The following is a 26260-nucleotide window of genomic DNA, read 5'->3' as shown; positions in this document are numbered from 1 at the left end:
ACAATAAATATGTTATAAAGAAGTTTAAAATAGTGAAGTGGATGTGTTCGAAAGTTCATATTAAAAATCGACAAATTTGGTGTAGCTAAATATCTTGAACATCATAAAAAATAGTTTTTTTTTTAAAGTTAGTTTGATAGAAATACTTGTGATAGACCCGTGATGTTTTCTAAAAGTTGCTTTAATAACAATCAGTACATATCAGTTTGACGATTATTATATTTAAATAGAAACTAATTAATTTGAAAATAAATCTTATTGCCCACACCATGAAGATTGATTGCAGTATAACTTAACACAATTATGCTTACTGGTAATCAGAGTGACGGTAAGGTTGGATATAAACAATTAATATACTCCATAAAATTGAAACAAACCTGGTGCATTGAATGCACTTTTCTGCAATTGTGAATGTGACATGTTTTAACAATGTTGATAATCTTTCAATTAGATAACTTATATTTCCAGGTGACCTTTGATTACACCTACATAGACCCTGGAGTAGATGACATTATGTCTAAGAAATCCAGATTTTATGCACCAAAGGTATAATAATTTTATTATGTTATAGTGATCACATGTATAATAGAAACTGATTTTGAAAATAAATTCACTATTATTTTATCATTTCAATAAGTAAAGATAAATTCAAATTGGATGAATTTGGGTTAGTGTTGTTTATTCTTTAGTTTTCTATGTTGTGTCATGTGTGCTGTTGTTTGTTTGTCTTTTTCATTTTTAGCTATGGCCTTGTCAGTTTGTTTTAGATTTATGAGTTTGACTGTCCCATTGGTATCTTTCGTCCCTCTTTTATATGTTACAGTGGGCAATATCCTTAATCATAATAGCTATACACTTTAGTTGAAGGAAGAACAATTGTAGTTTATAATGGCTACTTGATTTTGTGTTTTTGGTGATGTATACATACGAGCTTAAAGGAAATGAATATGTAAATTCTTTGCTTCCTATGCACATCAAATCCAAGCCAATTAATGCCACAGAATGAATTCGCTGCAGTAGAATTCCTCTTACTGTTACTGTTACTATTAAATTGAATTGGTCTTTAATTACTACTTTATCTAAACCTTAAAGAATCATAATATTTGACTGTCGTCTTAAAAAACTATTTCTTTCTTCTAAATAATATCTTTGTATGATTCACTCACCTAATAGATGTACCATTGGATGCTTAGAATGAAAAGCAGCAACAAAACTCAAAATAGAAAATCTGTGATTCTGCATGTCTTGACTCATAACGAAATATTGGCAATTGTTTTTTCCTATGAATCATTTACATTCTTTCATGCCTGGGACTTTATAGCTAACTATATTGTATGAGTTTTGCTTATTGATAAAGACTGTAGTGTCTAACAAACGTGTCATTTGGTTTTATGTGGAAAGTAAATGTTTCTTTGGCAGTTATTGCACATCTTCTTATGTTTATTTAGCAGAAAGTTTTTTTTTAACAAGGTCATTATAAAGAAGTTATATGATCCAAACACCCCTTTAATATTTGTATCATAAGTTTTCTTTTGGCTTACTTGGCAAATCCTTATCATCAGAAACAATGTTTTAACATCTTACTTTATTCTCTTGTTTAAAAATTAGATACAGGAACACATTACATGATTTTAGTAATTAAATCATTATAACATGTAGAACATCTTAATGATTGTGATTGGTTGTATCCAGGTAGTAAAGAAGGGTAATAAAGGAAATTGAGTAAGGCCAGCGGCCAAAATCTCCTAAAAATGTGCAAAACTTTTCTTTAATGAATTTTAGGCAATGGCTCGGTATAAAAGAGAAAGTTTGTTGTCACATATACTGGTGCAAAGTAATTTGATGCACAAATGGTAAGTCTTGTTTTATTCTCTTAATATTAAACACTTTATGAAATGCTTTGTGGAACAATACCTTTATTTAGTTATAACTTATAGCCTAAAAAACAGACAGTATTTTTATTTTTTGAAAGATCTTGGAAGATTGCTGGCAAAGTATTTTTTACAGGAGATATGGTGTATCCCCTTGGAAAAAGCATTGTGAGTGATCTCATGCCTCCATTTCTCATAAGATGTTTATTAAAAAGTTGAATTGATTTTTTGCTCACCTGGCCCGAAGGGTGGAATCTTATCACTTGGCATTCGGCTTCTGTCGTCGTCGTCGTCCGTCGTCGTCGTTAACCTTTCTCCTCTGAAACTATTGGGCCAAATTTAACCAAACTTGGCCACAACCATCATTGGGGTATCTAGTTTAAAAAATGTGTTGCGTGACCCAGCCAACCAACCAAGATGACCGCAATGGCTAAAAATAGAACATTGGGGGTAAAATGTAGATTTTGGCTTATTATTCTGAAACCAAAGCATTTAGAGCAATCTGACATGGGGTTAAATTGTTTATCAGTTCAAGATCTATCTGCCCTGAGATTTTCAGACGAATCGGACAACCAGTTGTTGGGTTGCTGCCCCTGAATTGGCAATTTTAAGGAAATTTTGACGTTTTTAGCTCACCTGACCTGAAAGGTCAAGTGAGCTTTTCTCATCACTTGGCGTCCATTGTCCGTCGTCCGTAAACTTTTACAACAATCTTCTCCTCTGAAACTACAGGGCCAAATTTAACCAAACTTGGCCATAATCATCCTTGGGGTATCTAGTTTAAAAATGTGTCCGATGACCTGGCCATCAAACCAAGATGGCTAAAAATAGAACACAGGGGTAAAATGTATATTTTGGCTTTTATCTTTAAAACCAAAGCATTTAGAGCAAATCTGACAGGGGGTCAAATTGTTGATCAGGTCAAGATCTATCTGCCCTGAAATTTTCAGACGAATTGGTTGCTGCCCCTGAATTGGTAATTTTAAGGAAATTTTGCATTTTTTGGTTATTATCTTGAATACTATTATAGATAGAGATAAACTGTAAACAGCAATAATGTTCAGCAAAATAAGACCTACAAATAAGTCAACATGACCAAAATTGTCAGTCAACCCCTTAAGGAGTAATTGCCCTTTATAGTAAATTTTTAATAATTTTCATAAATTTTGTTAATTTTTGTAAATTTTAACAAACTAGTTTCCTCTGTAACTAATGGGCCAAGTTCATTATAAATAGAGATAATTGTCAGAAGCAAGAATGTTCAGTAAAGTAAGATCTACCGGTACAAACATATCAACATCACCAAAACACAATTTTGTCATTAATCCATCTGTGCCCTTTGTTTAATATGCACATAGACCAAGGGGAGCGACACAGACTCTTTAGAGCCTCTAGTTTGGAACTAGTACTGGTTAGTAACATTGCATCTATTTTTCTTGGTGTTTAATATGACCCTTTGAAATAGTATTGTATAGTGATCCCATGCCTTCATTTATTGTATAATACTTAAAAAGTTTATAAAATAATAGTTTTTTTAGTTATTGCCCATGGGCAGATTAAATATATGCAATGTGAGGGATGCTAAAACTCTGTTCTATTATATTTTCAGGCTTGAAAGGGGTTATATATATTTCTATATTAATTTCCTGGTATTTTTTGCGTTTCTCTGTTGTCTACAGTTTTTCTCAATCATGATGCCAAAAATAACAACCAATGTACTTGATAATGTACGACAGTGTCCTCTTCTTCTTAATGCCACACTGTTAGCAAATCCTGCTGTCGTAGCTCAACACAAAGAGGTAAGATTGCTCATATTATTCAACAAACGATGAAACCAAAAATATACAAATGTTAAAACTCTTTCTGCCATTACAATTTAAGGATGTACTTAGGTGAGGTTTTGGAATTTGTGTCAAATGTTCGGACTCCTTGGTGTTTTTCCATACAATACAATGTAAAATATTTTGTCCAATAACACTCATTTATTTTTTCATATAAGACTTAATAGCTCATGAAAGGTCATTTACCAAAATTTTAGAAAATTCTTGATTTTCTTTCTTTTGTTTTGAGACCCAATGCAAATATAAGGTAAAAGTCCAAGTCAGCCTTTTCCGGCCATATTTTAAATCTCAAATATCTCGAAAAGCAGGTCCATGACCTATCAATATTTTCAGCTTATCTTTATCCTTAATTGATGCTCTACCAGAGCTTATAGTATCAATTTTAATTTCTTAATTTCTAAATTTTTACCTAAACTCACCTAAGTACATCTATGACGGATGGGTTAACTGAAAGTCTGGACAGGCAGTAAAACAACGTCTGGTTCGTTTGATCGTATAATCTCAACTCAATATAGTAACATGATACATAACAATAGAACAACGTTAACAGAAGATATGATGACGTTAACAATGTGAATGGAAACGGCGTTAAAAGTAGTGTTAACGTTTGACGCGTAAGTTAAACTGTCTCTAAATCACCGACATACTCGGGGCCACCAGATGCAATGTCCATTAGCTGTGATATATAGTGGTATGCGGAAAGAACAAAAAATAGATTGATCTCACAAATAATTGAAAAAATATTAAATTATTAGATTACGTAAAAAAGTCTTTGAATTTGACAGTCTTTTCACAAATAAGAAAAATTAACAAGTCTGTTCACACATGTTAGTTTCTTCGTTCTCTTCGTCTCAGATAACATTCCATGCTGTTGACTTCTAATGGGTAGAGTTTCGTCACGGGTCGATTTGTAACTCCTGAATTGGTACTCACCATATCAACGTGAACTAAACCGTCCTTGCCTTTAATAGTGTCCTGCACAACTCCAAGTTTCCAATGCACGCGCTTCGATTCGTCGTGTATCTGAACGACATCACCTTCTTTAATCTTCCGAACGTCGACTCCAGCTCTTTGGTGATATTCTCGCAATGAAGTAAGGTATTCTCCTTTCCATCTTGTCCAGAAGTTCTCAATCAGTTGTCTCTGTCGTATCGCTTGATAGTTCAAGTTTGTGTGCGTTAATTCACAAACATTTAGATTGTCAATAGTACTATTTGACGATACATACGGTAAAGTTGTTATTCTTCGTCCATGTATAAGATGGGATGGTGTAAGCGGCTCCGGATCTCTGATATCTGTTGAAATATACGTCACTGGTCGATCGTTGAGTGAAGCTTCGATCTCTGTTAATACAGTCCTTAGAGTCTCATCGTTGACATGTGCACGTCCTAATACTTTCTGAAGTGATGTTTTTGTTAAGCCAATCATTCTTTTCCACATGCCCCCGAACCATGGAGCTCTATTTGGGATGAATTTCCATTCAATGCCATAATTCTGAATATTTTCTTTAACTTTTCTAGAATTGCAAAGTCGTGAAATTTCGTTTGAAGCAGCTTTAAATGTTAGCGCATTGTCTGACATCATTATTTTCGGCACTGATCGTCGACTTACAAACCTCCGGAAACACAATAAAAAAGATTCTTCGCTGAGATCGTAAACTAATTCCAAATGTACTGCTCGAGTGACAGCACATGTAAATAGGCAAATGTAAGCCTTCGATTCTTCGTTGTGTCTGTTCCTTATCGTTAGCGCTCCTGTGAAGTCTACACCGGTTATGCTAAAGGGTGTAGCATCTTGAACTCTCTCCTTTGGTAATGGTGGAATTTCTGGTGTGGGATAAGATTTTCCAATTACTTTTCGGCACGTTACACATTTCATCAATATAGATTTCACGCACTGTCTTAATTTCGGAATCCAAAATGTTTGTTGTATGTATGCTAGAGTGATATTTATACCTGAATGTAGTGTGTTCTCATGTGCTTCTAACACTATCAAATGTGTAAGACGGTCCTTTGCCGGTAACAGATATGGAAACTTGACTGTTTCTCCTACTGTCGCATTGTCTATTCGGCGGCCACCACATCGTAATAATTGTTTTTCGTCTAGAAAGAGCTTTAATTGTCGCACAAGTGTTTTACGTTTTGTAGAATTATCTATACAATTTATTTCGTCACTAAATATTTTACCTTGTGTATATCTTATCCCAGGAACATATATATTAGATATACTGTTCCCAGCTTATCCATAGGAATTTTGCATTTTCAATTTCATCAATACGTAACAAATCTTTCTTTCGTTCAGTTTCCGTTGCTCTGCAGTTTGTTGCGAATCTCATTACATATGCGGTAATGCGGGTTAGTTTTCTATAAGAATTGTACCGTTCGATATCTATGATTTCTCCTATACCAATACATGCATTTTGATTATTCTCCATTGTTTCAATTTTGTCATCGTTCTCCGACATTGTTGTACATACACTAGACGTTACATTGTTTCCGTTCCATGTCGGCCAATCTTCTTTGCTGTTTAACCATTTAGGTCCACTAAACCATATTTCATTCTGTTGCAATTCTTCAGATGTTATACCACGTGTAAGCAGATCTGCGGGATTGTCTTTCGTAGGGCAATATCTCCTCTCCTGTTCCATTATGATATCTCCATACATTTTAAGTAAATCAGGTTTTTCGGTCAAGCTCTTTGGTTCTGGTCCTTAACTAAAAGAGGGGAAAGACACTGCAAAGTGTTAATACTCAATAGTCAAAGAGAGATGGGGAAAATCTGGGCAAAAAATGAAAAATAAAGAAAATTACAAATAGCAGCCTATTGAATACTACATAGATAATTAAAATTTTAATTTTAACAAAATTTCATAACAATGTGATCTAATAATTTTTTCAGCTTGGTTTATATTCTAAAATGGAAATACCCAAGACGGAAATGGTTGCACTGAAAGCTTGTGTATTTTTTATGGTTATTATTCTGATGTTGAACCAGATAACTATGTGTTTCACAACAGTAAGTTAAAAATTTGACTCGTTATGAACTAATTTCTTAAATGTTAGAATTAAGAAAATAATGTATGATTGCAGACTATGTTTAAAACAATAAATGAAAAACTAATATGATCAACCAGATAACTAGATGTATTTTTTATATATTTTTGAAAGTTTATAAAATACAGTGAACATTTTTGAATCTGACAGTTATATTTATTTTGTAGGGATGGAAATACTTTACATCACTAGATAATTGGTTATCATGGACTACCATTATAGCTACTATAGTGTTTTTACTGCCATTTAATAATCTTCCTTGTTTGAATAATTGGAGAGCAGGATGGATGGCTGCTGCCTTAGGATGGTTAATGTTGATGAACATTCTCAGAGGGTCAGTTCCATAATAGTTAAATATCTTTTGTGTAATTTTCCATTATTTATAATCGTGAAAAATATGACCAACACTTGCATTTGTTATTATATTAACCATGATTATTTACAGTGGTGGCTTAACTCTTGTTGACAATTATTTTTGTTTTCCTAAATTTTTCTTTTGTTGTATAGTTAGTTATACGCTAGACAGAGTCAAAAAGCAAGACATCGGTATGCTGTTACCGGCAGCAGCGGTGTCAACAATGTATTAGTTTGTGATTTAGTCTAGTTTATATTTGTTGGAAAAATACACTTTTTACCTAAAGCTCTTAAGTCAACCTACAATATGTAAAGATCTAAGTAGGCCTTTTATATGTCAAGCTCTAAGTAGGCCTATTATATGTCAAGTTCTATGAAAGATGCAACAGGGTTATAATCACAATAATTTAATCTAGCATTTTGAATTTTTTTATAAGAGTTAAACTGGATTTTTCTCAATATCGCTTAAATTAAAATAATTATGTAGTTGAACATGGCAAAATTGCAATAATAAATGCATGGGTCAATAAATCTTGAATTTACAGTACATAATTTGATAATGTCTACTTTAATTTTCAGCTTCAGTTCTATTGGAATATACTTTATCATGTTTAGTGAAGTAATCATAACACTGTTGAAGGTAAGTAGATAAAGGTGTAATGTAGTAAATAATTGATAAATATAAAATAAATGCAGGGCAAATTTCAGCCATTTTTAAAAGGAGGGGTTCCCACTCAGGATAAAGGCGACAATGTCCCCTATTTAAAAGCATTGAATTTCAACCCCAAGAACTCCACCAAACATTCTTTTTCTAGTAGAAACTTTAAGTTTATGACTGCTTCAAGATTTATTCATACCATAGGCATTTTTAATAAAACAACTTTTCAACATTCATCGTATTAAATTACTCAGACTATGCATGTATGGTTCCACTATATGAGTATATACTCTTAATTGTTTATATTTGAGTTACTTTGTTTACGTTTCACATTTATGTCTTATTTATAGATATTTGTTATGACTCATATTCTTTCTATCTATCTACTTGAGTTATTTAAAAACTCAATTTTTTAATGCTACATTGTCATATATTTTAGGTTGTTTTGATATTGTGTATATTCCTGATGGCTTTTTCTTCAGCCTTCAACATAACACTTGCAAATACAGTAAGTATAATTGTTCGGGAGGCTAAGATGGTTTTGAACAACAATATAAACAAAAGAAATATTCGTTTGACCAAATACCCCGGTAGGTCACATTTTCAAAATTTTCCATCCAGGTAGAACATTTGACCATTGCAGACGACAACATTTTCCCATTAAGATAGAACATCAGACTGTTGCAGACGATTCAAATTTATAAATGCATGTACCAATGGGTCAGGGTAATTGTTCAATAGTCTTACATAACTGTTACTGTTAGTTGTAATAGTGGTAATTAATAATGGTCTGCGGATGACAAATTCCTTGGCTACAGATGACAAATTATGTCTTTGATACGGAAGATTTCCTTTAGCTGTTGTTCTTACTTGATTCAATTATTAAACATTTTCGCAAATTAGACCCCTAGTGTTCTGAACATAATTATATCAATTATGATTACAAATAAGGGGGGTACAGGGGCAGATCCAGCCAGTTTTTAAAGGGGGTTCCCAACCCATGATTGTAGTATTAAATAAATGTTATATTATATAAATGAAAATAAATCGCCTTCCTCTCCCAAATAGAGTTGGAAAAAACAAGGAAATAAACACAGACAAAGACAACAAAATAACAAACAAACAATAAAACCATAACACTCTCTATCAAATTTAATCGTATGATAATTTTGTTTCTGTTCCATCCAGGGTTTCAAGATCATGATGCATATTCTCTAACTACATTTTTTATGATGTTCGGAATAGTAAACTATATAGATAGTTTTGTTTCTGTTACAGAGCAAGTGTTTAAAGATTGTGCTGTTTATCCTCTAATTACATTGTCTATGATGTTAGAAGAATTTAACTACATAGATTACTTTGTTTCTGTTACAGCCAGGGATTTAATATAGTGATGTGTATCCTTTAACTAAATTTTCTACATGTATGATTCCGGGAGAAGTATATAAAACTACATTGATAACTTTGTTTCTGTTACAGCCAGGGTTTAAAGATCGTGATGTGTATCCTCTAAACACATTGTCTATGATGTTAGGAGAATTTAACTAAATAGATAACTTTGTTTCTGTTACAGCCAGGGTTTAAAGATCGTGATGTGTATCCTCTAAACACATTGTCTATGATGTTAGGAGAATTTAACTAAATAGATAACTTTGTTTCTGTTACAGCCAGGGTTTAAAGATCGTGATGTGTATCCTCTAACTTCATTGTCTATGATGTTAGGAGAATTTAACTATATAGATACCTTCACAACAGGAGCAAATGATCCATTTGCTATAGATGGTTACTGCATTATGTTTTTATTCTTCCTAGTGATGCCACTAGCATTGATGAATTTTCTTGTAAGTATTTTTAAATTCTATAACAAGTATAATTATTTGGAAGACAATGGTAAACATCTGTGAAATAAATGGTACCATTTTAGAAGAAGTTGTACGGTCTTCCATGTTACTCCATTTAATTAAACGTCAAATTGTGTATTTACAGTTGACACAATGTGGTACTGTCTACACTAATACCAGTTGTACCACATCTTATGCCAGCAAGGGGACAAAATTATTCTCTTTTTAATATTTTCTCTTTAAGTTAATACAAATTTGTAAAATTTCAAAACAAAATTTGACATCATTTCTTAACCCCTTATTACATGTTTAATGAAATTCCATTATAAAATTCAGCAAAATCAATATTTAAACAGTCTTCATAAGAAAAAGCAAATGTTATGAGATCTTATGAGAAAATTCGTGCAATTTGACAAGATCTTTGAGATTTCATCCAATGAAGGCTTTGGAAAGCAGAGCACAGGGTTTCCACAAATTAAATATTCCAGTCAAATATGTTATTTATTAAAACACTATATCTTTTTGTCAACCCATGCATTATATGTTGTAGAATCTGAGTACTTCAATTTACATAAAATAGTTGATTTATGGTTACATTAAATTTATTAAACTGTTTTATCTTTGATCACTAAAATGAAGTAAGTTTTCAAAATCAATCAAAGATAGGATTTAATTTAATATGTTTAAGGATCAAGGTCTGGTCTTCTCTATCAGGATCTGCACAACAGACAAGATATAATTGATGGAATTACTTTTAAGATAAAAATATCAGATAATCCTTCTATACCAAAAGATTTAACCATAGATAGAAATTAAACCTACCTTGTTTTTTTTAATTTTGTTGTGTTTTTATTATACAGACTGGGATAGCTGTTGGTGACATTGAAAAAGTAAGAGCTGGTGCATACATTTCCAAAATATCAATCTTTGTAAGTTGAGTTAAATGTTATTTATATGCCCCAGCTAGGAGCAATATGTTTATCCGTCTGTGCATGTGTTGGTTGATATGTCCATCCATTCATTCTTTCGTTCATCCGTCCAACCAATCTGTCCTGTTTCAGGTTAATTTTTTTGGTCAAAGTAGTTGTTGATGACGTTGAAGTCCAATCAACTTGTAAATTAGTACACATGTTCCCTATAAGATCTTTGACTATTTTGTCTAATTTTAATGCCAAATTAGAGTTTTGACCTCAATTTTACTGTACACAGGACATAAAAAATTATAGTGCAAATGAGGCATTCATGTACTATGGACACTTTTTTGTTTTAAACAGATTTTTTTCTGTGGTATTCATTGTTGTCACTTTTAATTTGTGGACATCTTTTTCAGATAATTGTTGTTCTAATGAATTTATTCTTATAAGGTTTAAAGATAAAAAGACACCGTTTTTTAATTGATGAGATCTAATAATAAAGATTTGATTTAGGCTTTGCAGATTACCATGTTTCAGAAGCCTGCTTATGTGTTATGAACATTAATTTTACATTGGACGTAAGACATCCAATAAAACATTTTTGATATCTTAACTAGTGTGCACAAAGCTTTTATTACTTAATATAGATGAGGAAATACAATTTAGAAAAGAAAACATTTTTGGTACACTGATCTCTTATTGAAATTCCCTCTATTCACTTCAAATTTGTATGCAAATGTTTTTTTTCTTCAAAAGACCAAACTTTTGAACATATGGAACAGTACAGTTGATATAAACTCACATGTTTTGGGTTTTATTTTTTACCTCTTTTAGATTGACAAAAGCTATCTAATGGAAATTAGATTTCCTAGATCAGTACAGAGAAAATGGCAAAAGTTAAAACATACTGTATACCCAAACAAGCCAGAAGGTACAGTATGGAAAAAGGTATGTTTATCCTTACATTGCTACCTGTCCAGTACACTAGTATCTAAATAATGTAAAAAAAAGGAATGGTATAAATGTTTCATATGGAAATCATGGACAAGAAAGGGGTGTTCATCTGTGATGGTAGTGAAACACAAACATTTGAGTCACAACAGATTAATAATCAATCTCTTCTTTGGTTTAGATTCTACAAATATGTTATAGAACTGTGTACCTTTTAAGAAGTAATTGAATGATGCAAGCAAACCCCTTGTCATTTATTTTGAAGAAAAATAATCAAATTTATGCAAATTAAGGTTTTACCAGAATTTAGTGTCCACTGAACATGGAAATGTGATAGTGTGAACTGAGTCTATTGTCAGGTTATAGTATTGGTTAATGATTATTCCCTAATGAAGTTAGGATCATATCAACCAGGAATGTAGCACACATGCTCATGAAGAAGGAGGGGGGGGGGGGGGGTTCCAGCTATATGCTCCCATTCAAATGCATTGATCAGCAAAAAATAAGGGGGGTTCCAACCCCCGGAACCCCCCTCTGGATCTGTGCCTGTGAAGGTTCTAAAACATGTGCCTAATTAGAGTTTTAACCCCCTATTTCGTGGTTCAATTAACATGGACATCATATTACCTAGCAATATACATACATACATCCTTCAACAACAAACACCAGTTGACTACTTCCTTCATCGGGAATAATTCTGGCATGAAAAAAATAATTGTTGTTACATTGTATTACACAATAGGTAAAGAAAGTGCTGGTTGGGAGTGAAGAAGAGTTGATAAAAAGATATTTAGATACAGGGAAGGCTGATCATGTTGATGAGACAGATGAATTAAAGTCATTAATTAAAAAGCAAAGTTCACAGTAAGTAAATAATGTTGAAGAAAGTTGTCATGGTGACATTAGATATACACACTTATTTCTTTATTACACAATTTGTTTTAACTGTTTGGGAATGAGGAGCCATGACACTTACTGCAATACATTTTATACCTTTTGATAACCATGTAGAGTGAGCAATACATTTTATACCTTTTGATAACCATGTAGAGTGTTTTTGAAGTTAATAGGTTAACTTCTACTTAGTTTTAAAAAGAAAATTATAAGTTAAGATATGACTTTCCCCTTCTGAATACTTTTAACTAAGAGTTCCTTTCTAGCTTTCTTAAACCCCAAAGTTCATTGTAGTTCAAAACAAAAAACAAAAGAATGTAGTACTGTTATGCTTTGTTTAATGTTGAGTAGCTTATGATGTATGGTGGTTGAAGAGAAAGAATTGACTTACAGTTTCAATGAATTCACAAAAATACTTATAAATCATGTTAATTTTATTCGTCCAAAGGCATGTCTATCTAATGAAATACTGTGATTTTAAAGTCAAATAAATCCTGTATTTTCACTAATTGGACTTCATACAGTTATAGGTGTAATAAAGCTACAACAAAACAAAGTGACAACATATAGAAAAAGAAATAGTTTTTTTCATTTCCAGCTTTGTAAACGAAATATAAAGAAAGCCTTTGAGTGAAACAAAATCACAAAAAGGGAAAAAAATTTCATCCTCATATACAGTATTTATCTTTCTTCCCTACGCCTATATCACCCTGCTGCGTAATTCTTGTATCACAGCTTTGAGATGAGAGCAGGCATTATCAGCGACATCACAATGTCTGAGAAGTAATCAGTGACCTCATTGTGTGAGGAGAAATTATCAAGCTTGCTTTCATCATGTGTAAAATTATCCTAGGGAGAAAGGAAAGACCAGTAATAGAAAGATAAACAGATAATGAAATATCAGTCGCTCGACACAATGTGAAGATTTTTAGCTCGTTTGCTGCTCATTCACAAAAAAAGTTTAAATTGTGGCTTGTAGGTAATATTTTATGATATCAATGTGTAGAAAACCTGATATCTATACATATCAACTAGTCAGTCAAAATAGAAAGATATAAACACTTATTTTGCTGTTTCTTTCCAGGATAACAAAGTTACATGATCTACAGAAACAACAGCAAGATCTTATAAAACAGATGGCGGATCATTTACATATGGATTATAGACTAGACAGTTTTTCAGTAGCTGATTCAGAAATAACCACTAGAGCTGGACACTAGTTAGACACAAAACAGATCATCATGAATAACCACCAGAGCTAGACACTAATAGTACACAGAGAACAGATAATCTGAACTAACCACTAGAGCTGGAAACAAGTAGGACACAGAACAGATATTCAGAAATAACCACTAGATCTAGACACTGATAGTACACAGAGAAAAGATAATTTGAACTGACCACTAGAGCTGGACAATAGTGGAACAGCAGACATTTGATTAGCAGATTGGATTAAAGATTACAACTACACAGAAAGTGCTGGTCACTTACAAAGTTCATTGGTTTTGTATAAACACTAGTTCAGGATGAAAAAAATTACTCTCAATAAATGACTATTTTCACATAGATAATGAATTTGGATTTCTTTTATTGCATAATTCACCAATAACCAAATGGGATTATGAGTGTATCTGTCATCCTCTAATAACTGCCATCTTATACCTAACTTTTGCCATTTACATCTCTTCTAAAAATAGTATTCCTCTTGATTCTTTTTGTAAGTGTTTTTGCACCCTTGAAATGATTTCAAGTTTCAAAGAATTATTCTAATGTCAGAAATGTCACCAATTATCTTTTCTGTTTGTAGAACAATAGCTGTTAGTCTTAATATAATGAAAATATTTTTGTTTTAACTTCATTGATAATTTCAACGGAAATGATATATAAGTTATCAGGGAACAGGTTTCAATTGAAACTCAGCATGATATTAATAAATGGAGATGTTGGGTTCAAAAGTATCTTTAAAACATATATTTTATGGTCACCTGACCCACAGGACCATGTGAGTTATTGCCATCACTTGGTATCCATCCTCGTTTGTTGTCCTTTCGTCCTTTCATTGATTACAACTGTCAGAAAAACTGTCTTCTCTAAAAACATCCAGCCAAATGTTACAAGACATTACCTGAATGTTCCTTAGGTATTAACTTTTAAAATAATATTAGGTTATTTGATCTATAATCAAAGCAAGCTGCTGTTGCTAAAAAATATAACATGAGGGTAGTCTGTGGTTTTAATGAAGATTATTATCTCAAAAAGTACAGCAGTAACAGAGAAAACTCTTAGTGAAGAAATGATTAGCTGGTAAGGGTCTATCAATTACGAAATTTACAGAAAAAGCAGACCATCCATTATCCATTACGGAGTTATTATCCCAGAAATGTCATTTTTTAGCAATTATGCAGTTTGTGATTGTTATCTTGAAAACTAGTATAGTTAGAGAGAATCTTCAAAAAAGGAATACGACCTGAACAATAAGATGTATAAATCATCACAGAAATCGTCCAATGAACCATTTAAGGAGTTTTTGCCCCGTTTTCCTCAATTTGTTTTGCAGAAACTATAATAGTTGGGAAATGATACAAAATAAACGTTTGGCATGTGAGAGATTCAGTCCTGAGGGGCATCTAGTTAGTGATAGACACAGCTTATATTATTATTATCATAAATAAATTGTCGTAGTGCACAGGATATTCTTATATCGTTAACATGGCAAAAGAAGATTTATGTTTCATTTGAAAAGAGAAGTATAGTGGTTTGTATGTATCCCAATAAATATTTCATGTTCATAAATATTCAGATTGATTATATATGATTTAGTTTGTACAGAGACATGTTTAGTTCATACATTTGTAACATTAGTCTCAGAAAGCTTATATCATATATCTCTGGTTTGCATATGGAAAGCAAATTATGAAAAAAGTTTTGAAAAAGCAAGATGTTTGAGGAAGGTGCAATATAAGTTTGCTTGTGAATATCTAGAGAGAATATCTGATTTGGATTAATCTAATGAGGTTTGGTGTCAAATGAGCTCCAACCACATAGAGCGGATATGTATTATTGGCTTAACAACCCATGAAAGTAGTGCATCCTTGAAATCTTTACAATTAAACAAGAAATGCTGAAACTGCTTTTTGGTCATTCAAATTTTAGGCAGTTTAGCTGCCTTATGCTAGCACTCTAGATTTGTCCTTTTCCAAACGAATTCTGACACAGGCGTCATTTGGTTTTAAATACTTCCGGTATGTTTACAAAAATGACATTTACAGAATAATTATTCGATTTATATTATTTCATTAACAATAGTTCATATTTTTTTTCAAGGCTAAATTTAAATCAACAATTTCTCAAATGTCCCTTTCCCGTCTTCCAATTATCTTTAAATTATTTAGATCAATTGTTGCTTGCAAAGTGATTTAATTTGCCCGTTTTGCTACAAACGTCTTCTCATAAATACATAAGTTTAAATGGCGTAAACTAGACTTCTTTTTATCTTTTTAAACATCATTGTAAAAACTATCAATTGAAAATTAAAACCCAATTGTAAAGTTAAATATGAACTTTCACGTATAAAATATTTGCTAAAATTTATTTATTTATAACACGGGGTATGCATGCCCTTGCAGAAAATGTTCTATAAAGAACAGAGAGCATCATTAACATGGCACTCATCAAACTTTTGACATCGAATTTGGGAGATTTTGCGATAAAAAAAAAACTTTAAACAATTTCGCTGAATATAAATACAAATTATCAAGCATAACCGGTTTTTTTTTAAATGTTTTTAAATATATTTTTTTTAATTTTCTATCATGAAAGCAATTACTTCCAACCACCCTTACTGTACGGTGCAAGTTTTATTATCGGTGTTCCCACTGTCTAAATCACTCTGCTCAGTGCGTCATAAAATTGCATATCACAGCTTTGTGGCGTCAAAAACTTGGCTCTGAATATCTTTACCTATATACTTTAATATACTAAGCATACAGGCAAACAAAATTTTAGAGCAAGTGTCTGTGGACCAGCGTAAAAAAAATGTAATGACATTGTTAATAGTTATCAAAAGTACCAGGCTTATTATTCAATTCGTCTACATATGATAAGACTTATCAGTGACGCTCAGATAAAAATTGTTAGAAAGTCAAACAAGTATAAAGTTTGAAGAGCATTGAGGATCCGAAATTCCCCAAAACTGTGCCAAATAGGGGTCAGGTAATCTATGCCTAGGATAAGTTTGGCCCGAATCTATCAAGTCATCCTCTGATTTGTTAGTGCAACAAAGAAAACACTTATTTCTATCATGTAAAAGTACATTACATACAATTAAATCCGAAAAAAATCGTTTTTCAGATTTTCATCATATTTATATTGTTAAATGTGCAGACAACATGACAATCGGTATATATCCAGCAGTTTACACTTATTTAAAGTTTGTTTTTAATTATTCTTAATTTAAACGGCGTCCGTGACATTAAACATCAAACTTTTTAGTCAGTTGACATAACTAGATTAAAGACTGGAACTTGCAAACTGACACACACACACACAGCACACGGGCTTGTTATTAGTCAGATGAGGTTGTATGTTAAATGGCAGTCGTTATCTAAATAACCCATTGTTTTTTAGCATGGATTGTACTGCTGAATGCAAGAGAGAAGTCAATTTGAACATATATCTATATCTCAGTCAACCATCTGGGGTTCTTATAGTGTTGAGGGCTATATATATTGAAATACAAAATTTACTGACTTTGCATCTCCTTTAAATCACATTTCTATAATTACGTTACATGTATGTTTCATTATAATACGTTATTTTGATTGGCAAACAGCAATCTCATAATGAAATGTATCATTCATGATGACACGAGCTTCCATGATAAAGTGCACAAGAGGAGGATAGAAACACTGACTACGGTAGTGGATAACATTGGAAATGAGATATTTGGTGTTGAGGAGATTGAAGAAAGGATTAACATCAAGCGGACGCCAAACAGGAAAGAACAGAAAATTAACAACTAAGGAAGGAGCTCAAAGACCTAAACAGGTGGTACAAAAGAAGCAAAGAGAAGTTGGATAAAGCCAGCCTCACAGACAGTGTTAAAGATGAGATGAGAAGAACTAGAAGGGCAGAACAACTCAAGAATAGTAATAAGAAGAAAGGGAAAATTTTAGTGAACTTCATCTAGAATTCATACTACATAAAAAACACTGTTGGTTGGAGAAAGAACAGGGCGAAGTAAGAAGTTATCTGTATGAAACACACTCAGACAAAGAAAGAGAGACAACCTTTGGGACATTGCCCAAGGGTTGCAGAAGAAGAACAACCAATAAAAGAATTCGAAACGAAAAACCAACATGGAAGGAAATTTGTGAGGTGGAAGAAAAGGAAAGAACATGGTCAGCACCTGGGTACAGTGGTGAACCATACAAATTCTATAAGAAAAACCCAAATAAAACTATAGCAGCTATTAATCCGAACACTATCTGAAAAAGGGGCCATTCCTGAAGGATGACAGATGACAGAGGGTGCATTTTACCTAAGGAAAAAGATCAAAAGACATTTCAGTTAAGGACAATTTCATTGTTGAACGTAGAGGGAAAAATCTACTTCTCTGTATTGGCGAACAGGATGATGACATATATGGTAGATAATAGCTACATCGATACACCTATGTAGAAAGGAGCATCGCAGGTTTTCAGGATGCGATGAACATACTAGTGTTCTTCGCAAATTCATTTATTAGGCAAAGGCTGGATAGAAGAATTTGGCAGTTGTATGGTTAGACCTGGCAACCGCATATGGTTAAGTACTACACGAATTGATAGAGATGGCGATGGATCACTACCACATTCCAGATCACATAAAAAAATAGTTCAAAAGTATTTAGGTGCACTACAGCTGCGACTCACTGTAGAAAACAAGACAACATCATGACAGTAGTTAGAGAAAGAAAAAAGTTACAGGTTGTACCATCTCACCGATACTATTCATGATGAGTATGCATATCATGAAGGCAACAGAAAGAAAAAACAAGAGGTCCAAAGAAGGATTCAGAAATTTTTCGAGGCTCATGAATGACCTAACAGCAACAACGTCATCCCATATTTAAGCAAGATGGATACTGATAGCACTGGAAGATGTAGTCACTTGGGCCAGGTTGAAATTTCAGCCAAAGAAGTCAAGATCAATGCTATAGAGAAAGGGTCAGATAACAACGAAGTTGAAGATCTAAGTAGACAAAATACCGGCAATAGACGATAACCCTATAAGTGCCTTGGGAAATTGTTTGATGACACCTTTAAAGACAATATCAATGTGAAGACAGTACAATAGATCAAGCAGAAAGTATTCTTCATCACAAAGACATAGTGGGCAAAACTTGTACTGGTGGAGACAGGGCTTAGGAATGACATATTTACAACAGTGGTCAAAGGCAACACCAACAGAAAAGAGCATCATGGTGCAGTAAAATAAAACAAGAACAACAACCAAGAAGGGCAAAAGCAGTAGAGCTTAGCCGTCAAGGAGCAAGGAATTTGCTAGAAAGAAAGATCACATGGGCAGAGCTATGGAGGATGGAACCATTCAGACTTTCATTAATGCTTATGTCAGTCTATGATACACTTTCTTGCCCTTCAAACTTACACCAGTGGGGACTGATAGAAGAACTAAGCTGCAAGTTATGTGGGCGAAGAGGCACTATGACACACATACTTTTAGGGTGTGAAGTTGCTCTGACACAGGGAAGATATCGATGGCGGCACGACAAGGTCCTAAAATATGTGACAGAGATCCTTGATATTGAGAAAAAAAGAAGAGACCACCAACAACAGAGGCAAAGCAGATCAGATTCGTCAAAGAGGGAGATACAGGTCATGCAAAAAAGCCACAACATCTTGGTCAACGCTTTTTTCCAACCCGGTAGTCAGCACCTCGATGTTGATATGAATAACAACTAAATGGTCATTTTTATAAATTTTAATGTTTGCAAAAGTATGAATATTCGAAATGCTAAGGATTTTCTTATCCCAGGCATAGATTAAAATAGCCGTATTTGGCACAACGTTTTGGAAATTTTGGTCCTCAATGCTCTTCAACTTTGTACTTGTTTTGTCTTTTTAACTATTTTGATCTGAACGTCACTGATAAGTCTTATGTAGACGAAACGGGCGTCTGGCGTATCAATTTATAATCCTGGTACCTTTATTTGATAACTATTTACATCTCAATAAATTTACAAAAAGAAGCAATTTTTAAGTGTTTTTGTGCATTTACTTCATTTATTCAAAAGAAACATAAAATTGTTTTCGACACTCTGCTGGGTTAATATATTCGAAAGAAGACGTCACAAAAGACCATTAAGTATAGCAGGATTAGGTGAAAATCTCCATTACGAGAATTACATGGCTGTTTTAGATTTATGTATTCCCATTTAGTAATGTCATTGACGGAAACCTCTTCATCTTTACTTACCGATCTTACATATTACATACATACGCAGGTACTGCGTGGCAACATACATGGCTGTGGTATTTAATTTTCTTTTTATGTTGATTTTATATCCAATTATAAGTTAATAAAGCAGTGTTTTATATTAAAATGAAAATTTTCCCAAGAAACTCGGTGATGTTGTACTCGGATTACCTTTGATTCTTGACAATACTTATTGACATATCACCTAATGAATCTTAGACAAAGTGTTGGATAAAGCATTAAAAGCAAATAACATTTCACATTATTGGATTCATTTATCAGGTTTATCGAAGGGTTTCAATTTAAAGTTTGCCTCTTTTATTAGTGATCTTTCATGAAATTGTTACTTGATAGACTTTTAAAAGCATAAGCGATTGACGTATGAGAGAATATTTTTATTGGTTTCATAACTGTATATTGCTTAAAGCAATGATCTTTCAATATAAATCTTTGCTTTTAGTTTTATTTAATGAAAAACTTCACGGTAGATTTGTCACACTGTCAAAATTGTTTCACCTTTTCTTACATCAATGTACATTTTGATTTCCATCTTTATATCGGACAATCACATAGAAGGATCATTTAAATATTTAAATGGTTAGAATTTAAACGGCTCTCGGATGTAATTTTACCCCGTGGATAAACAAAATATTAAAATCAAAAACACGATACGTTGTTTGGAAACATGGAAGTATTATTTCGTTGATCAAGGTTCACGGGAATTTATTTCACTCCGTCATTGGATACAACACGTGGAAATGAATGGATTATTTTATTGAATATAAAACATCAGCTTTATCAAGAAATGTTAGCCACGTTTTGATCACTTAATCGTTGAAGCCAGTGAGGATTTTATAAGGTATTGTGTTGGAATTTAAAATTTAATTGTTGAATTTTAATAACTTATGAAAAGATATTTCACATATGTTCGTGTATTCAGTAGATCAGTTGGTATGTTTTAAATCTGACTAGAAATATACTTTTCACTTGAAATGATCAATATGGAATTTTAAAACGCATCAATTATTAACACACTTTTCTAGTTTGTGTATGCAACTTATTTAAGTGATATTTTTGAAACAACATTTTCCGAAATGGTGCTGCGTGAGGAAACTACCATACAAGTGAAGTCTTTAGTCCATCAAATGGAAAATTCATTGGATTTGAATGAAATGGAAGAGGACATCTTTCCTGCCAAACCTCCACCTCAAGTCAAATCAAAATGGAATGTAGAGAACGATCATTTGAAAAGATGCATGGGAAACAATCTATTCAATTCCGTATACAAATGCAGATTCAGAAAAGTGAAATTAATGTTAGACAAAGGATTAAATGTTAACATTCTGAATGACTATGGTTACAACGTGTTGATTGCTGCTCTTCATATACAGGATCAAGAAAATAGAGGGAAAATGTTTAGATTTCTCATCAAAAGGAACGCAAATCCAGCATTTCGAGATGAAAGACACAGTAGATCAGTTTTGGCATGGGCTTGTATCTTAGGCAGATCCGCAGAATTACAATTACTTCTCGATATATTCTTAGGAGAAATCGATATTTTGGAGAAAGATTGTAACGGAATGACCCCTTTACATCATTCTTGCCAGTCGGGTAATGACGAAATAGTATCAATTTTATGTAAAGAATGTCGTAGATACCGTTTGTCTGTAGATGTCCACGATAAGTTAGGTCTAACACCTTACTTACATGCCAAAAGACTTGGATATCATAACATAGCTAACATACTTCAAGAGGAAGGCAATGCAAGCTTAGGACAAACCGACAGATTTACATTCAGGAATGGTGAAGACTGGGTAGAAGTCGGGAAAAAGGCAAAAGAAAGGCAACAGGCCAAAAGAAGAATGAGCGATTTTGAGCAAGCTGCCATTAGTGGACGAAGCCGTATAATGAATTCTCTCCAAAATTCTCAGACTTTATCCCGGTCTGTACCAGAAATCAGAATATCTTGTGCAGACGACACGCCACGTCGTAATACAGTTTTCGTAGCTCAAAAACCGGATATATCAAAAACAAAATCTGTTAGATATATGGACGATCTTGAGCAAGAATATATGACCAACTGTGATGGCAATGTCACGAACAGAGGGAAGCTGACTCCCCCGTCTTCGTTGAATTTCAGAGGATCACTTGCGCTCTTAGATTTGTCTGCAAATAAACATTTTGCAACGTTCAAAAAGCCACCACAGAAAAAGCTTACAAACGTACAACAAGCTACATTGGCCAATATCATGGCGCAATTAGCGGACCAGAAAACGTCGTCGTATCGTCGGGGAGTTATAGTTCCCACTCCCGAATCACAGAAGGGTGATGGTAGACCAAAGAAATCAACCATGGCCATAATATTTGGCAAAAGGAAAAACAAAAAGGACAATTCATCTGGTAAAAAGTCGGGTCGAAAGGAAAAGGAGAAGAAAACTGCTAAAGACAAAAAATGAAACAATAAACGGAGAAATATATTACAATATGCAAGAAACATTAAAAAATGACATTGAAAATTAAGTTTCATGAACAATTGAAAAAGTTGTGGTTCGTGGTGTGAAATTAACATGTTTAAATATTGTGACGAGAGATCCTTGCCAAAGAGACTTTTGACTCCATTATATATCTATATGTTATTTTAGTTGATATACCCAGGTTGCAAATTGTCAGAAGTGGAAGTCATAAACTTACCTAGGGCAGTTAATACGATGCAATAATAAATTGAAATAGTTATAATTTGACTTCGTTTTTTAAGACAAACAGTTCGATTTTGACAATGATAAATTTTCTATTTAACATGCGCCGCTTGGTGAATAGACTCTTTTGCTATATATATTTTTTTTAGTCAGTACTTTATTAATGTTTACAGTTTAAAATATTCCTTAATATTTTATAAAATTATTTTCACTTATCTATTGTAGGCGAAAATAAGAATATAGAAAAGGGATATGCATTCTAAATCCTGTGATTTGATAAGAGTTTTATAGAGAACTTTTTGGTATTGCTTTAATATGCCTGTTTGTAAACAGACCATCCAGCATTAAAATTACTTGTAATTTTTGACTTGAAAACGAAGGTTGTTATTCCCTCGAACAAAGTTGACCTCAGTCTTACTTGGGGTTGATGCTTGGTATTGTGTTTAAAAGTATTTTGGTCTGTAGTGTGTAAAATGAATTTTACTCTAATGAAAAGCGTGTAAAACGGATTATGCGACAATATATTTTACCAACCTGGTAGTGGTAAGGATTTTGTTTTACATTTTGTAGTAAAGTGGGGTTTTGCTCAGTTGGGTAAAATCGGATTTTTGTACATTTAGCAGGAAAGTCCTGTTTAGCTTGAATGGGTAAAATCAGATATATTTATACCTTTATAATACTCTCAAGACCTTGCTAACTTTTATGTTATTCATGACATGTATTTAAAAGTATAACTGCTTTGAAAGATTAGAAAAGATGTGGTTTTTTTTCATTTATATTTCAAAGGAATGTAACGTAAAAGATTTTTAAACCAAATAAATCTGAATGCGTGAATATGAAGTCATTGACATTATATTTACATTCAATATTTTCATATATCCTATATACATGGTTTATGGATAAAAAATGAAGCAGCTCATTTAGCCGTTAAATTATTTACAATAACGTTAAAACATTCAATTACGCGTTTGTATTATGTTATATGATGTGCAACTTGTTATAAGAGAGAATTTAGCCAAAACTAGTTTGTTTATAAAAGATAATGTTTTATCTTTTCTAAGCCCAAAAAAACAAACTGTTCATAATGAATCTTTCATTGAATAAACAAGCAACAAGTCCTTCTCCGAATGTGGTAATAAAGTCTAATAGTTAATGAGAGGTGTTTCTGCAGCATATGCTATGTTTTATTAGAAATGCTTATGATGTATACATACGAAAAAACGAATAGAAATATGACAATTGAATCACGATTTCAGCGTTGTATAACACATCTTTTAGCATGAACGCCTAACAATTTAAAGATGGATTTAAGGTGTATAATTTATGAGAAATACTTGGAACACATATAAACTTAAGAAGACAGTATTTTCTCCAAATTGTGTTAATGCGTGTTTTTCAAGGGAGCCTTACATGACACCACAGTCTGGGAATATTTGGTCATTTGGTTCATTTTCAAACTGCTCTCCGTATGCTACAGCGCAGTTATTGATCTACTTGCTCTTTGGTTTGTTTAATAGTTTGGTAACTGGTGTTGGTCTATTGATTTGTTCATTAGTTTGGTAACTGGTGTTGGTCTATTGATTTGTTCATTAGTTTGGTAACTGGTGTTGGTCTAATGATTTGTTCATTAGTTTGGTGTTGGTCTATTGATTTGTTCATTAGTTTGGTAACTGGTGTTGGTCTATTGATTTGTTCATTAGTTTGGTAACTGGTGTTGGTCTAATGATTTGTTCATTAGTTTGGTAACTGGTGTTGGTCTATTGATTTGTTCATTAGTTTGGTAACTGGTGTTGGTCTATTGATTTGTTCATTAGTTTGGTAACTGGTGTTGGTCTATTGATTTGTTCATTAGTTTGGTAACTGGTGTTGGTCTATTGATTTGTTCATTAGTTTGGTAACTGGTGTTGGTCTATTGATTTGTTCATTAGTTTGGTAACTGGTGTTGGTCTAATGATTTGTTCATTAGTTTGGTAACTGGTGTTGGTCTATTGATTTGTTCATTAGTTTGGTAACTGGTGTTGGTCTATTGATTTGTTCATTAGTTTGGTAACTGGTGTTGGTCTACTGATTTGTTCATTAGTTTGGTAACTGGTGTTGGTCTACTGATTTGTTCATTAGTTTGGTAACTGGTCCGCTTGTGTTGATTAAACCTCGTCATGACATGTTAATCAAAAATAAATAACCGTCCTGATAATACGACATCTGACTATAACTATTTCTATCTGAAATAAAACAGATCAAGTATTAACCCAAATATATTTCGGGTTAAGTTTATAATAACTCTTCATTAAAAATTAAACCGATTAATTTACTAAGATTCTATATTATAATGTTTGGACTTAGTTTTATAAATTGGACCAATATTTAAGCTAATTAATCAGGTTAAATAAATCTGCAAATATTGAAGGAGGTTGTATGTTAACTAAATTACACAAAGTAATCTTATGTACAAATTAAAATCTTTTTAATCTTTAATGTAATGAATTTGAAAATTTATTGCTTGTACACGGATGAATTTTCCACTTTTCAAACAAGTGATTATGTTATGTATGTATATGTCCGACAGTTCTCTATTGAATTAAACTACAAAAGTCCTATTCATATCATACAGTTTAAATTTACAACATAAGTAACTATTTGACTTACATATCATACAGTTTTAGACATTTACCAAACAAATGATAATTTATTAAAATGTTGACATCACTTAAATCGATATTTCAATTTATTTACTGCTGTTTAAGAACTTGGTAACGAGATGTTTTGAATTCAACATTTTAAATTTGTTCATACTATTTTTAAAAGCTTCTTGATTCATTCGTACACTCAACGTAGAAAATTGTAAAAATGTCTTTTTTACTGTTGTTTAAGAACTTGGTAACGAGAGGTTTTGATTCCAACATTTTAAATTTGTTCATACTATTAAAAGCTTCATTGATCCACTCGTTCACTTAACGTAGAAAATTGGTGAACATGTCTCTTTTACTGCTGTTTAAGAACCTGGAAACGAGAGGTTTGAATTCAATATTTTAATTTTGTTCATTCTATTTTCGCTTCCTTGATTCATTCGTACACTCAACGTAGAAAATTGGTAAACATGTCTCTTTTACTGCTGTTTAAGAACTTGTTAACGAGAGGTTTTGAATCCAACATTTTAAATTTGTTCGTACTATTAAACGCTGCATTGATTTAATCGTACACTCAAAGTAGAAAATTGATAAAAATGTCTCTTTTACTGCTGTTTTTAGAACTTGGTAACGAGAGGTTTTGAATTCAACATTTTAAATTTGTTCATACTATTAAACGCTGCATTGATTCATTCGTATACTCAACGTAGAAAATTGATAAAAATGTTTTTTTTACTGCTGTTTAAGAACTTGAATACGAGTTGTTTTAAATTCAACATTTTAAAGTTGTATGTACGACTAAAATGCTGCTTAGATTCATTTGTACACTCAACATATATAAATTGATAAAAATGTCTGTTTTTCTCTTAAATATATGTCGCTATCCAATTGCTCGATTCAAGGTTCGCTTGTTATTAAACGCCTGCTGTGCTACAACTTCAGATTGCAAATTGATTTATAGTTTTCGACTAATTTAGAATTCGTTTCCAATAATCTAAAGGAATAACTTAGACTCATTCTTTTTAACAGTTTCTACCTGAATGAAAATTAACAAAAGCTAAACTGTTTTCAATTGACAACATTT

At 32.6% G+C, this 26260-nt stretch overlaps 2 protein-coding genes across 6 annotated transcripts in view; both read left to right on the top strand.

Moving 5' to 3' along the window:
* LOC139489528 (transient receptor potential cation channel subfamily A member 1-like) overlaps positions 1-13945 on the top strand; it is a 31225-nt gene extending 17280 nt beyond the window's left edge. For 2 of the 5 annotated variants that reach the window (XR_011656195.1, XR_011656194.1), the window contains exons 20-32: positions 469-546; positions 1783-1853; positions 3481-3670; positions 6611-6727; positions 6933-7099; positions 7699-7759; positions 8217-8285; positions 9445-9618; positions 10479-10547; positions 11367-11480; positions 12226-12347; positions 13462-13696; positions 13798-13945. Coding sequence is in view for 3 of the 5 variants with exons in the window: in XM_071276027.1 (XP_071132128.1) it covers positions 469-546; positions 1783-1853; positions 3481-3670; positions 6611-6727; positions 6933-7099; positions 7699-7759; positions 8217-8285; positions 9445-9618; positions 10479-10547; positions 11367-11480; positions 12226-12347; positions 13462-13597 (1368 nt within the window). In the remaining 2 variants the exon portion in view is untranslated. Of the gene's footprint in view, positions 1-468; positions 547-1782; positions 1854-3480; positions 3671-6610; positions 6728-6932; positions 7100-7698; positions 7760-8216; positions 8286-9256; positions 9337-9444; positions 9619-10478; positions 10548-11366; positions 11481-12225; positions 12348-13461 lie in introns of those variants that run through there. The other 3 variants (XM_071276027.1, XM_071276028.1, XM_071276029.1) reach the window with 2 other exon arrangements.
* A 6301-nt stretch (positions 13946-20246) lies between these two features.
* LOC139487657 (uncharacterized) lies at positions 20247-22589 on the top strand. The gene has a single exon (XM_071272608.1). It carries the CDS (start codon positions 20948-20950, stop codon positions 22307-22309), a length of 1362 nt encoding a protein of 453 aa, XP_071128709.1. The 5' UTR covers positions 20247-20947; the 3' UTR covers positions 22310-22589.
* Positions 22590-26260: the final 3671 nt, after the last annotated feature.

The sequence above is a fragment of the Mytilus edulis genome, chromosome 9, assembly GCF_963676685.1.
Source record: "Mytilus edulis chromosome 9, xbMytEdul2.2, whole genome shotgun sequence".
Taxonomy (NCBI): Eukaryota; Metazoa; Mollusca; class Bivalvia; order Mytilida; family Mytilidae; genus Mytilus; species Mytilus edulis.
Note: the sequence above shows the minus strand (reverse complement) of the source record. Positions and strands in the feature narration are given on the sequence as shown.

Bases quoted from the DNA above. Each gene is read 5' to 3' on its own strand.
- LOC139487657 (XM_071272608.1), top strand. From the start codon at position 20,948: ATGGTGCTGCGTGAGGAAACTACCATACAAGTGAAGTCTTTAGTCCAT.